The sequence below is a fragment of the Orcinus orca genome, chromosome 2 (assembly GCF_937001465.1).
Source record: "Orcinus orca chromosome 2, mOrcOrc1.1, whole genome shotgun sequence".
In the NCBI taxonomy this organism is placed as follows: Eukaryota; Metazoa; Chordata; class Mammalia; order Artiodactyla; family Delphinidae; genus Orcinus; species Orcinus orca.
Genome location: NC_064560.1, coordinates 163,021,826 through 163,036,499, shown reverse-complemented (window position 1 = coordinate 163,036,499; position 14,674 = coordinate 163,021,826). Strand labels below are relative to the sequence as shown.

Sequence of the window (14,674 nt, the reverse complement as noted above, 5' to 3'; positions counted from 1 at the left end):
GCTGAATCCTCTGCTCTTCCCTTAAATGCTGACAGTCTCTGGACAGAGTAGGGATGCTTGGCCTGCTTTTCTCATTGCTCTTTTTTTTCCCCTGGGGTCATGGCATCCACGTACAGAAAGCTTCATCCTCATTTTTCCAGATTTCTTATATCTACCTACATATCAGTGTCTTGCTCCCGCTCTCCTTCTCTACCCTGCCTTCCCCTAGTCAAGCCCATTATTTCATATTTTCTCAAAAATTCTTTTGTCTTTAAGGAATTGAAAACTTATCTAATTACAGGTTTAATAAGTTGGTTTCGTTTTGTCACTAAGAAGATGAAAGCTAGTCAGTTGTAGGTGTTGGTTTACTTAATTGGTGAATGCCATTGAGCATTCAGTCTTCCTTTTGGTTTGCGGAGGGGGAGGTGTTATTGGTGAGTACATGCACATCAAAATTACTTGAATTTTTAAATTTGCAAACTAAAAAACAGATTCAGAAAAATCCCAATATAAACATATAACCTAATGAAACTTTATAATCAAAGATCCTGTAACCATTTCACAAGTTAAGAAACAGAATTTTTACAACCCCTGCCCCCCTGGAGAAGTCCCACTGTGTGACCCATCCTAAACACCAAGTTTAATTTGCTTATTTCTAAATTTGATCTATCTTTTAAATATTTTTAAATCTACAGCTCCCCCCCATCCCTTTCTTTTCTTTATAATTCTTTGCTGTAGAGCCTGGGCCTTTTGTCCTGCAGAGTTCCCACAGTGTGGATTCTGCTGATTGCATGCTCACTGTAGTTCAACATGTTCCTCCATCCTCTATTTCCTGTCAGTTAGCAGCTGGATCCAGAGGCTTGATCAGACTCAGGTTCAATCCCTTTGCAAGACTCTAGGTGGGTGTGTTCTTTCATCAGATGACGTGTGATTATCTAGTTGCATTTTTTGATGGTGTTAACAACTGTTGATACTCAATGCCTAGATCCATTAATTCACTGGGAGTTGCAAAATGAAGATGTTCTAATTTTATATTTTTGTTTGTTAGTTGGAATGCTTTTATAGAGAGAGACTTCCTCTCAACTACTATTTGGTTATTCAGTATGAAGTTCACATAGGAATGGCCACATATGTGCTTGATACTTCTCCATTATTTACCAACTTTTAAGATAACTAATTGGTTTCTTATCCTCTGAGGGTACCTAGATAGTTTCTTAAAAATATCCTTATGTACTAATGAATTTAAACAAATGGTGAATTTCAGTGCTTTGCAGTTTTGACCATTATTGAAGTGCAAATTGTCCTATCTTTGGCAAGTAAGAGCCTTTTCAAGTTGGCTCCTGTGTCTTTTTGATACAACAGTCTTTCTTTGCTATGTAATATGACCAGATCCTCATCTTGTATAATTCTGCCCCACACCTGGAATCAGCCATTAGTCATATCTCCAAGAAGCTTGAATTTGTTTTTGTGAAAAATATTTCACAATCTTGGTCCTACAGATATTCACTGCTACTGAGTTGGTCATTGTCTCTTGGTCCATTTAATAAATAAAATGAGGAGAAAAATATTTGTGTGTGTGTGTGTGTGTGTGTGTAGTATGTGTATATATATATATATATGTATATATGCACACACATATATAAATAAAATTTCTCATGAGTTCATACAATATATTTAACTAAAACTGAGTACAATAGGGCTTTATCTATCCATGTCTATATTGCATCTTCAACTACCTTCTTCCATATTGAGAATGCTGGGGATGATAGAATTAAAATATTGCATAATTGCTCAATTGTGTCATGCCACATTACAAATATAACAACCTCAGAATAACAGTACTAATGCTATCACCACGAATATGATTACTGAAAATACATAAAAAGATTTTTGCATATACTTGTCCCATTCTCCCCCATCCATCATTGTTTTTAGTAGTTGTACTATATATTGTTAAAGCATATAACCATTGCGTACTGTACCCTCTCCCTTTTAACCTTCATTTAGTCTTAATTCTACAAGTAACTGTATAGTTAGTGCTACCACTAGTCTTTATGTCAGTGTCTCTCTAAGTATTTTGGTTGTATGAAGATTATTCACTAATAGTAGGAAAAATCCATGGGAGCAAAATTCCCTGAGTTCTTTTATATTGGTGATATAGTTTGTATCCTTTATTCTTAAAAATCAGTTTTGCTGGATATGAAATTCTTCGTTCACATTTCTTCCTAGAGTATTTTAAATGTTACTCCTTCCACCTCACTCAGATCAATAGGCAAATCATGGAGCTTTTGTTTTCTACCATCAGAAAACATGATGTAATGGTACTTCCTTTGCCACTCTTCACACTGTTATTAGTTCTGCTATTAAAGCATTGGATAGGCCATGACTGTCTTTGCTTGAAACACTTTTAGTCGTTCGTCTTTGAACTAGGATGAAGCAGACTGTTGCATTGCATTAAATGTTCTCCCTCTTGGGTGCTGTGTTTTCCCTCTAGACTTGGCCTTCTCTCTGTGTCCCATAGGTTTCCAGTATTGGGCTAATACTGCTCATCATCCCCTGGGCAGATCGTGCGCATGCTCCTCTTTCACAAAAAGTACTGCTCTTCTCTTGAAGGCTCCCCTGCGATTAAACCCAAACACTACTTTACTTGTGAGGTCTTAACTAAATACCCTCAAATTCAAAACAAATGTTTTTTCTTGTGTGCATTCCCTATCCTCATCCTATAGTACTTATTTTATTTTTTCCTATTTTATCATTTTTTGGACATGTCTCTCTTATTATACATTAAAAATTCTTGAGAACAGGATTTCTATTTCCTGCATGTCTCTATCCCTCCACAGCATAAAGCACGTGTTCTAGCTGAAGGGTAGTATTAGAGCTAGGGTTAGGATGCTAGATGTAGTCATTGAATGGGGTGAAGAGGACAGCCATCATTTCTACAATTTGATAGGTGTGAAGTGTGCAAGACTTAGTTATAATATGAACATTATAATAGGCTTCAACTCTAAATGCTTTCTTAGAAAAAGAAAACAGAAGAACTTCAAGATATAACTGCTTTTTAGTTTAGTCTGTTTCTTGGACTTGTTTTTTATAATATGCTACTAACTTTCTTGATCTGGACCCATGTTTGGGTTTCTGTATGTAACCAATTTGTTCTCAACACTAATAGTGCCGAATTCAGGATTACCAGCTTGCTAATTACCATATCTTCTACCTCCTCAAAGGCACCTACCATCATCCCTTACTTATCTATCAGGATACTCTCTATTTTTTTACATCTCCTTTTTTTTTTTAATAGATCTTTATTGGAGTATAATTGCTTCACAATACTGTGTTAGTTTCTGTTGTACAACAAAATGAATCAGCCATACATATATCTCCATATCCCCTCCCTCTTGAGCCTCCCTTCCACCCTCCCTATCCCACTTAGTAACAGCTATGTGGCTCATTCTTTGTGTGTGTAAATAAAAATTCATAAGCTAAATCAGTGATTTTTTTGTAGATAAGAATTATTGGCTTCTCTACAAGTGTCAAGGTGTATCCATTATAATTTTTCAACAGAACGACTTTGGACATCAATCACTGAAGATTGGCAGGCACCAATTCTAAATATTTTAAAGATTTTATTCCTACACACCAATATAATTTCTAAAGTTTAATGCTCATCACCTTCTTTCTGTTCTTGTCCTTCAAAATATTACTTTATGGCATTTGCTGTCCGTAAATAGTCCAAGTCAATTTAAAATCACATAATTTAAAAACTCTTAGTGTTGTTCATTTGTAAATGAATATTTTTGTTCATATGTATTCATAATAAAGTTTATGAGCCGACTACAACAATCAGTTATAGTGAAGGGCTGACTAATAAAAGTAAAAATGTGAATTAAGTCCATTCTATAAAAGAATCATTAAATAGACCTATCAGTACAACCTCACATACACTCACAGGAAACTACCTAAGTAAACTTCAAATGCTATATTTTTAGGAATTCATTGGCTATGGTAGATAGCTGTACTCACTCATGAATAACTGAGATAATTTTTATGAATTCATTTTATCTATGTCATTAACTCACCAAATGATGTGTTTCACATTAAAATAAAAACACTCTGTCTGTAAAACCAGCATGTCAGGGTACCGGCATACCATGATCTGTATTACTCCTTTAATTATTTTGTAACTTTTTGTCTCTGTTTTGCCTTTAAATTTTCCAGTTTTTTGCTCTATGAATCTTTAACATTTACTTCTGTTTTACAATCCCGTTTCCTGTGGTTTGAAAATAAAATACTGCATAAGACTTGATGCAAAGAACTGAGAAAATATTAATAGACCAAACAACAACTTTCATGTTGAGTGCGAGCTTTTCTACTAATTTTAAGGCTTTGGGGGAAGGTTACTTTTCTCAAACTCTAAAATGTTTCTAGCTGAGTCTACTTGCACCCAGTGGGGACTGACCTAAAAACTAGCATCAAATATTCTATAGTTATGAGGATAAACAGGATTTCCCAGTCCTGAAAGTGTGCAAAATCCTTGTGATGGAAAAAAAAGGGCGCTTCTCTATTAGATAGTCCATACATAACCACATGTCTTCACAGCTGTAATTCCTGCTCATTACTCAGTGTAAATGTGCATAATATTTCCTGAAGAAGAACATTAGTCAGCTCATAAATTAACTGATTTACAAGACAACTATCTTTCCACAAGTGCCTTAAACGTTTGTTGTGAATTTAGTGACTATTAGGTGATATAGAACACTGGATAAAGCAAAATAGTTCGAAATGGTTGATTAGATTAATGTGTAATTGATATATTGTGTATCCTAATGGAAATTCTATGTTATAAAACAATTAGTATTGTTTATATGTAATGTGAGTTCTGATGTTTGGAGCAGAATAATTCACATTTATTAATTTCGCTATGTTTCTCTAAACATTTTTAGGGAGAGGAGCAGAGGATAAGTTTTACTTTGGTTGAGTCAGTTAACTTTTTGTGTTACTTTTCAGCCTTATAGACTTTTTATTTCCCCATGATAGTAAAAAAGATAAATAACTTAAATTTAAAATTGTTGATAGAAATATGGTGAGAATTTTAATTTCATCAGTTAGGTAAAATAAAACATATAACAGATATTTGAAGACCTCCACAATTTAAATGGTCTATATTGGCAAGGGGAAATTTATGTATATATTGAGTATTTTTTACCTATTGATGATACACTTATCAGTCAATGAATATTTACTGTTCTGCAGATCTGTGTACCTGTTTTATTAAAAAGTATAAAGAAAAACGTCTGTGAAAATAATTGCTATTTTAAAATAAAAGATTCATTAGAGAAAAATTTAGAAAGCAAAAAGTAGAAAGAAGGAAAACAATAAGCACATCACTTGAAGCCAATTGCTATAATAGCTATGTGCATTTTCTTTTAGTCTTATATCCCTTTTGATTTTTAACACAATTTATTATCAATCAACAAATTAATAATAACATAGAATATAGAATAATATAGAATAATAAAACAATATATTTTGGTCCTATCAAGATTATTTTTCTTTAAGAAATTAAGAAATAGTAGACTTTTAATTGAAAATTCTTTTAGTCTTAGCGTTTCAGTTTCATTTTTATGTACTTTATTATAGCTATAACCATAATCATTCTTTGTATCTTTATTTTTTTAACATTATAAAATTTGCATTTCTGCATGTTATTTCTGAAACTAGTTTTAATTCTATATGAATTTATATATAGATATAGATTTCTGTTTTCATTGGATATTTTTGCCAATCTGAAGTTATGATTAATAGCACTCCAGTGAATATTACATGTGTTTGTTCTTAATCTTTTGATTGATTCCCAGAAGCGAAATTACTGAGTCAAAGGCACTAGTAATTATTATTGTGGTTACTATCCATGAAAATCAAATAGTTGAAAAGTGATGAGTACTTATAAGTGGGTCAGAGCTTGTATTATAAATGATAACTTGAGAAAAGGTTTCAGAAATGAATCAGAGAGAAATGTAATCATTTTTCATTCTTCAAGGTAAAAGCCAGTAAAGAAAGAGTAGCAATACAATAGAGGAAAAGGAACGAGAAGCGGATCAATGCCCTGTTATTTCCATAGCACGGGGGACTAAGAAAATATAATAGCTGTTGATCTCTTCTGTTTAAAAAATAATACAAGTAACTTATAAGACGTAATAAAACTCATCCATTAGCCTGTAATGAGAGAAAACCTACTATTTGATGCATTCGCTTTGTGTGTACATGTGTGTGTTTCTGGGGAGAAGAGGGTGTATAAAATGAGATAATACTATATGTATGATTTGATAATCCTGCTTTTGTTATTTTACATAATATGAACATTTCTCTGTTACTTTAAAAAATTTATGATATTTAGTGGCTGCATAATATTCCATAATTTATTTATTTTTTCATTCATATTTATCTTGTTTCTACCTTTTATGGCTATTATAAATATCACTTCAGTGAACATTCTTATAAGCAATTTTGGTACTTCTGATAATGCAATTAGAGTAAATACTTATAATTGGAATTACTAGTTTAAAGGTAATGCCGTTTATGGATTTCTGAAATTCATCTAAGTGGAGGTAGGGTTTATCTTTTAAATTTCTGTAGTTAAAGTCTCCCTTAGGTTACTTTGATGCTGTATAACCTCAGACACCTTATTTGGCTCTCAGGTCTCTAGTTATCCTTCCTTGGACAAATATATGACTATCAGACATTTGAGTCGTTCATCAGTGTCATGAACTAAAAGGAATTTGGGGAGGGTCAGGTAACAAATGATACTGCTCAAGATTTATTAAATATCTATTATGGTTATTTTATGCTGATCATTTGATCACATGGTGGTTTTAACCACCTCCTCAATAATACATATGTTTTCTCTCTCCATACCAGAGTGCCTCGTGGTTCTCTAAGGATTTCCAAACTGCCTGTGTGGGGTGGGCAAAGAATCTGTAATCTCACTCAGCCTCATCCTCTCTCTCTCTGTCTCTCTCTGTGTCTCTGTCTTGTTCTCTCTCCCTTCCCCTCTCTCTTATTTCTCTGGTTAACACACTATCTTTTCTTTCCAGTGGTCTGACTGGCCTGAAATGTTACAAGTAGTCTTTCTTCTTCTTTTTTCCTGTCAGTTCTGACTTTAATCTTAATAATGAGAGCAGATATTCACTCATCTCTGTGGTTAGAGTGCAGAAAGAATAAATCTTTGGTAGCGTGGCTCTAGGAAGATTTTTTTTTTTTTCACCTAGAAATATTCCCCGTCTTTTTTCTCTTTAAAACTTTCCCTTTCCTACAGAAGAACAGAGAACACAGTTGACAGCCCTTCAGAAGCCAGGGACACTTATGGAATTGCCTCAGCAGAAAAGCCTTTCAGCACTTAATCTCTGAAGCTTCTTCATTTCCCTTTGTTTGGGCAACTAAGTACTCTTGACTCAGGATGGTGAACTATTGATTTCAGGTCACCAGTGGGCGTTGCTCTGAAGTGAATAGTTGATTCCTGTGTTCTAGAATTCTAGAATTTTAAAAAGACATCCACATTTGACTACAGTACAGCACCCTTTTTGGAACTGTTTATGACATAGCAAATCTGGGCCTCCATGTTTTACCCAATTTAGCCTCTTCGGCTCTATTATTGTGGACTAGAGCTCTCTCCCTGGCCCTGAGGCCTTGCATAAAGTTTGGCTCGGTGAAAAGAGAAGGATATCCTTTGGGAATCAGTGATGGTGAGGTTTTGTTTGCCTGGAGCACAAGACTTAGTTGCTGAATAATGTATGTTTAACGTATGTCAAGTCAGTTCCAGATCTATAAAGGCTATAACAGGAGATCCTTGTATATTGCCTCTTACTGTCATTTCTAGCAGAAGGAGCAGAAGAAAGGATGAGCCTAAGACGTCACCTTTGCTCCTTCTGGTCAGAATGCGAAAAGTTAAGGTGGCAGAAGATAATGAAACTATTTGTTAAAATGAGGTTCTTGGCTTCTCTGTTGGATTTCATTTATTCAAGCCACTCCAGATTTCCTTCAAGAGCTGAATTTAAGATGATGTTACTTTACCTATTATATGAAAATGTTGTACATTGTTACATGTATATAGATGGTCTTATATACTTAGACTCCAAATTACGCTAGACAACCAATACCATATATGAAACTGAATAAAATATCGTGACTAGGATAAAAACAAGTGTAGATACTTGAATATCTGTATCTTAATTGTTTTCCAGGGAAAGGGGATGTATTTGGAGACATCTTCTGGAAGGAAACCACCCTTGCTCATGCCTGTGCCAATGTCCGAGCACTGACATACTGTGACCTCCACATCATCAAGCGAGAAGCCTTGCTTAAAGTCCTGGACTTTTATACAGCTTTTGCAAACTCATTCTCAAGGAATCTCACTCTTACTTGCAATCTAAGGAAACGGGTATGTTGTCTGGACCCACTTCCACTTATTAGCATCTAGAGGGTTAATACCTTATATGCTATTAGTTGAAGAGTGGTAAAGTGATTTTATTTCATAGTAGCACATTTCCATCAATGTAAAGTGACATGATTTTTTCCCCCTTTCTTTATATTTTGTTTACTTTTTAAAGAGGGGATAAAAACCCTGAGTACATGGGTAGAGATTTGAATCTTTATCATTTAAGTGCAAAATGAAAAACAGACTTGAGGAGAAACAAACTGTACTATAATATAATTAGTTAATTCTTGGGGTTTATAATACTGCCATAAAATTAATATCAGTGTCTCTTACTTTATTATGTGGATCTTTTAAAGCTAGTAAGATTAATCAAACTGGTTGCCTACTTTATATTCCTGATTCTCTTTACACCCTCCCTCTCATTTAATAGTCAATTCATAAAGCTCATTCCCCATTAATTCTTTCAAACACACTATCTCAAAAAATAATTAGCCATACTGACATATCCTATAAATAGATTTAGGAATCCTTTACTTTGCATGGCTGCTGCAATTTTAATCTTCTTGCTGTTTTCTTTTTTATTGATGAGTGTGGCACAACTTTAATTTGCATAAAGAAACCTCCTAGCTCTGACTTATAGGTCATTGGACATTGGCGAGGGCTCTTTTATTGCCAACAGTGAAATAGATGTTTGGATAACAGCACTTAAGGAATTTCATCTAAGATGATTACCTGTCTATGATGAAGTATTTTGAAATAACAAGCCTTTCCTTCCACTAACCCCTTAAATAGAACCTTCCTGCTAGTTAACATGGAGAAAAAAATCAATCCAAGAGACAAATTAACATCAATACTGCAGCAACAAAGAAATGTGCATAAGTAAGCAAATCAACGTAATTCTCTACTCAGGGTTCTAAGAGAGGATAAAACTTCAGGAGTCATATTCGTACTAGTGTCACAACACTTGATTTATATTTCAATAGCAGTTTCAGTTTATATTTTGTTAACAAATAGTTATTGAGCATCCACAACCTGCAAGACAAAATGTAAAGAGCTGTAGAGAGCACGAGGACTAAATACACAGTCGCCACGCTCAAGGAGATGACAGCCAAGTGCAAATATTATGTGAAATGCAAATATGTGAAACATCTATTTGTACAAGTAATTGAGAGTTAAGGTAATGATAAACCTGGAAGAGGGGTACCAGACAGGGCACCTGCTCGTTCATTAGGCAGTCCTGTCTAGTATTACACAGAAATGTGTCTCCTTAGGCCTGTGTTCTACCTTCTCTTCTACAAGGCTACCTGGTGGGTATTTGAAACTCTTATGTCTTATTAAATCTTCCCAATATACATTTTGCCAGTTTTAGAACCTTCCCACGTACTACAAGTTTACGAAAACTCAGATCTGTCCTTACAGTCCTCAGGACAGATATTATTTGTCACTGTCCTCCTCAAAGCACTGTTGTCTACACATCATCTCATCTGATGTTTATAATATTCCTGTGGGGAAAAAAGGGCAGTTATTTTCCCTTCAAAACACATGAGGGAACTCAGACCTAAAGAAATTAATATGAAGTAACCGACTGATATATTTGCAATGAAAGGTGTCAAAGAGGGATAATTAAGAAAACTCACCAGTGGCAAGTAAATTTTGGTTCTTCAAGATGAGTTAATCACAAAGCTCTATCATCTCTTTTTCTCTTTCACACATCTGAGCATGTGCACATTACACATGCGCACACACACACACGTTGGTTATAAGAGCTGAGCACACATACCAGCGTGTCTATCTCTGATGGTGTTAGAGACAGAAAGCTCGTGCTGTTTTTTTAATGGGACCCAGGAATGGAGCTCCTGCCTCTGTAGGTGCCAGTGTGCTAGTTATATCACACGGCTTCTTCCCTTGTTCCTTGTTATAACGTGTCAGGTTTTTTGTTTGTTTATTTTTAAAAAATCTTTCTTGACCTTTTGCAATTGATAGATGGTCTCAATAACTCGAATGTGGGTGTATTGCTAATCAGTGTCACTTTATTCTCAGAAAAAAAGTATTTTCATAAAGAAGAGAAACTGTAAAGAAATGATTCATGAGAATAGCTACCATTTTGAGAGCCTATTTTATAGCCATGCACTTCAACATATTTTGCATATAATAATTAATCTTATTAAATATCAACAACCCACAGACGAGGCAGTATAATCTCCATTTCATTGATGAGGAGGTTGAGGTTCTGAGAGTGAGGCAGCAAGTTGCCAAATAAATTACGGGTCAGAGTCCATCTCTTTCTGATTCTAAAACCCATATTCTTTAGATTATACCATGTTGCTTTTGTTTGTCAAAATAGCTGACTTTTTTCCCCTACAACAATACCCTACAGGCACACTCTCAACAATGTACAGAGTTTCTCATTCACTCAATTACTTTAACTTCATTCCCCCATTGAGCTATTAACAAAAAATATTTTGTTCTTATTGCTACTATTTTCAGCATTCTTTCAGTGAACATTGGTTGTGAATCGTAGAATCAAGACTATGTCCTTAGCATGCTATTGATATCTCCTAGCTATCATAACCATTAATTAAGGGCTAGCTCCAAGTTGGGGGAGCAGATTTGGGACTCAGGGTTTCCGGCTTCATAGATTACAGCTCTAGCCACATAAGCACATACAGTGGCTCTATAGTGTGTAGTTCTCGGTGGCTGTAGTAGGGAGGAATTTGGTAATGCTTTAGCTGCTTGCCTCCATCTCCATTAAGGAGAAATAAGACGTTTGTTATGCAAATATAGCTCCCACTAACCATCCTTAGGTCCCTCTATATAAAATTTCTAGAACTATAGCTGGTAATTTCATCCAAAAACTAGAGCAGGGGTTGGCAAAATTTTTCTGGCAAGGACCAGATAGTAGATATTTTAGAATTTGAGGGCCATACAGTTTCTGTCTCAACTACTCAACCCCACTATTGTAGCGTGATATTAGCTGTCTTAACTTGGGCTGCCATTACAAAACACCATAGATTGGGTGGCTTCACCAACAAGAATTTATTTCTCACAGTTCTGGAGGTCGTGAAGTCCAGGATCAAGGCGCTGGTCAATTCGGTTCCCCGATAAGGGCTCTTTTATTTCTGGTTTGGCAATGTCTGCCTTCTTGCTGTGCCCTCATATGGTGGAGAGAGATAGAGAGAGGAAGCAATTTCTCCAGGGTCTCTTCTTACAGAGGTACTAATTTTATCATGAGGACCCTCATGGCCTCATCTAAACCTAATTATCTCCCCAAGACTCTTTCTTCAAATATCATCCTACTGGGGGATTAGGGCTTCAACATATTGATTTTAGGGGAACACAATTCAGTCCATAGCAGCAAAGATAGTATATAAATAAAAGAGGATAGTTGTGCTTCAGTGAAACTTTACTAACACAGGTGGCTTCTTATGGGCCTTAGTGTGTCAATAGCTGACAGTAGAGGACTGGAAGTTAGATGGGGATGACAGTAGGTATGCAAATAGAATTCTTCCCCTTTGTTAGAAAGCAAATCTCTACTAATTGCCACCCAGCAAGAGGGTCATAATGAAATGGAAAATGCCATATATAAGAGGTGGTTGCACACAAAAACAAAATCCAAACAAACAAAACAAAGAACGAGGTGGCTACAGGAGCCAGGTGGATAACACACGTGAGTAAGGCAAGGCTATGTGGCTATGAAGACTGGAAAGTTCACACCATATGTAGAAGGGCCGCTGCTACTCAGTCTGCTTGTACATTGCCTTGGAATACCAGCCTACGGTTGCTTGGTCTGCATATTTTTTTTCAGACAAGCTAGAAGTATGAATTTTTATGTGAAATCCCATTACTTTGGTAACTAATTTACTTTGTCTTTGAAAACACTATAGTCAAACAAAACAGATCTGCTTGCCCTTGGTCAACTGTTTGTGAACTGAATGGAATGATTTAAAGAACCCCTGATCTTATGATACTAGAAGCCTGAAATTTTTCCCTGCATCCTGTAAATTTGGATGAGAAAAATTATTATATCGTTATTTTCTTTAATTTCTAAGTGAAATTTAGCCTTTTTTTCAATTATGAAAGTTGATAACAAACTACAGTGTTATTAGAAGTACCAAAAGACATTACAGATATTTTCATAGCATAATGTTTTTGTTGAAGACATCCTAAAATGTTGTTTGCACTCATCAGTACTTAATAATTATGATAGTTATTAGACCTGCTGTGATAATAATGTTATTGTGTTAATAAAAAAGCACATAGATTACTATCTTGCAAATTAGTTTTAAAATTTGATAACCGAATTTCAGTACAATATGTTTCCTTTGCAACATTATGTATTTTATTTTGTGCATTTAAAGCAGCTCTTCTGGAATGAGGCCTATTCCACAGGCTTTACCAGACTGCTGGAGATTAAGATCCCCCATATGAGAGTCAGAAACTGGACTAAGTTGAGCAAAAGGACTGGTTGGTATATGTTTTTCAATAATAAGAAGACAGTTCTATAGTTTCAATATGTTTAAACATATTCAGAAAAGGCCTAGGAGAGCAACAGAGGAAGGTTGACTCACTTGCTGATTTTACTTATGATTTATTTATTTTACCTATTCAAGATACCATTTCCTGGAATGACTGAATGGTATTTATTAACTTGAGGACCAGCCCTCAGGGACAGGTCTGAGAAGGCAAACAGCACAACCAGCACAGGTGATATGTAAATCTTAAAGAATTCTAATCAGACGTTAAACGTAATCACTGCACTTCTGCTCATTCTGCCTCCTGTTACACAATGATCTTTACCGTTGTGTAAAAAGAGTAAATGTAGCAAGCCTGACTGCTGGACTTTGAAAGAACTGCTTACAAAGTGGGCCCTTGGCTGGCATCTGAGAACTTGAACTTCAAGAGAGTTCCCACCACTCTAATAAGAGTGGCTCACGGTACTCTTATCCAAGTTTGGAGTGCTACTTATCCAAACAGTGTGGCTTATGCTAAACATTTACTTTCCTTCAAGGAGTGTGGCATTTTAGTATGTGCCAGACAGGACCACCTGTGTGACTAAATTCCAATAAAACCACTGGACACTGAGTCCATAATGAGCATCCTTCGTGGCAACATCTCACGAGTGTTGTCACAACTCATTGCTGAAGGAATTAGAGAGGACACTCGGAGGCGTGTTTATGGAGTGGAGCCCATTGGACATTGATCGAAAATGATGCCAAACTGATGCTTGCCCTTTAGTTGTAGTCTCAAAGAAATGCCTCCACTGTTGCTTCAGAGACTTATCTTGCTCCTGGTTGATACTCCTCTTTACCATACATTTCTGAATCCCTTAGGTCAAGACACAGGATAATCTGGAACACCTCAACAGAATTCATTTTACCCTTGTATTAGTCTGCTCAGACAGCCATAACAAACTAACACAGTCTGGGTGGTTAAACAGAAATTTATTTTCTCACAGTCTGGAGGCTGTAAGTCCAAGATCAAGGTGTTGGCAGGGTTGGCGTCTGGTGAGAACTCTCTCCTTGGGTTGCAGACGGCTGTCTTGTGTTGTCACGTGGCCTTTTCTCCGGGCGTGTGTGTGGGGAAGAGAGTGTGAACTCTCTGGTGTCTCTTTTTACTGTATAAGGATTCCACTGGATCAGGGGCCTACTCTTATGACTTCATTTAACCTTGATTGCTTCCTTAGGGGCTGCACCTTTAAGTACAGCCACACTAGGGGTTAGGGTTTCAATATATGAATTGGGAGGGCAGGTAGGAAACAAAAATTCAGTCCATAACGACCCTGTTTTTTTAAAATTAAGTGTGAAGGAGTAATTTTTAGAAATACTCTAAAATCAACAGTTGTGGCTGATACAGATCTGTATTACTGGGGAAGTGCTGCAGTATCAGTATTCAGCACTGATTTTTATAACTTCTAGGCAATGCATAATTATCAATACTTGCAAAATATTCTTGCACTCGTACAGTGATTTAAGATTCCCGTTTAAACTTAGAAAAATTTCCAAGAATGACCAATACCAATTCTAAATTGGAAAATCAGAAATAGAGGTACCTGTAGCATTCTTTTCACCCTGTAAAGCCAGAGTCCTTTTCCACAGGTGGCACTGTTTTTAAGTTCCACAGGTGGCACTGCTTTTAAGTAGAGGGCAGCTGAAGCCAGCTGGCAACTTTATGGATGAGTGTAGTACCAGTCCTGTATTTTAATGTTCCAGTGGTAAGAAATAGCGGCTTAGACTCACTCTTGAATTAGCACAGGCTCAGAACTAA

General features: G+C 35.9%; 1 protein-coding gene across 1 annotated transcript in view; it reads left to right on the top strand.

Annotated features, from left to right (window-relative positions):
* KCNH5 (potassium voltage-gated channel subfamily H member 5) overlaps positions 1–14,674 on the top strand; it is a 331,896-nt gene that overhangs the window by 265,824 nt on the left and 51,398 nt on the right. The window contains exon 10 of the mRNA XM_033417494.2: positions 8,217–8,413. Coding sequence (XP_033273385.2) covers positions 8,217–8,413 — 197 coding nt within the window. The remainder of the gene's footprint in view (positions 1–8,216; positions 8,414–14,674) is intronic.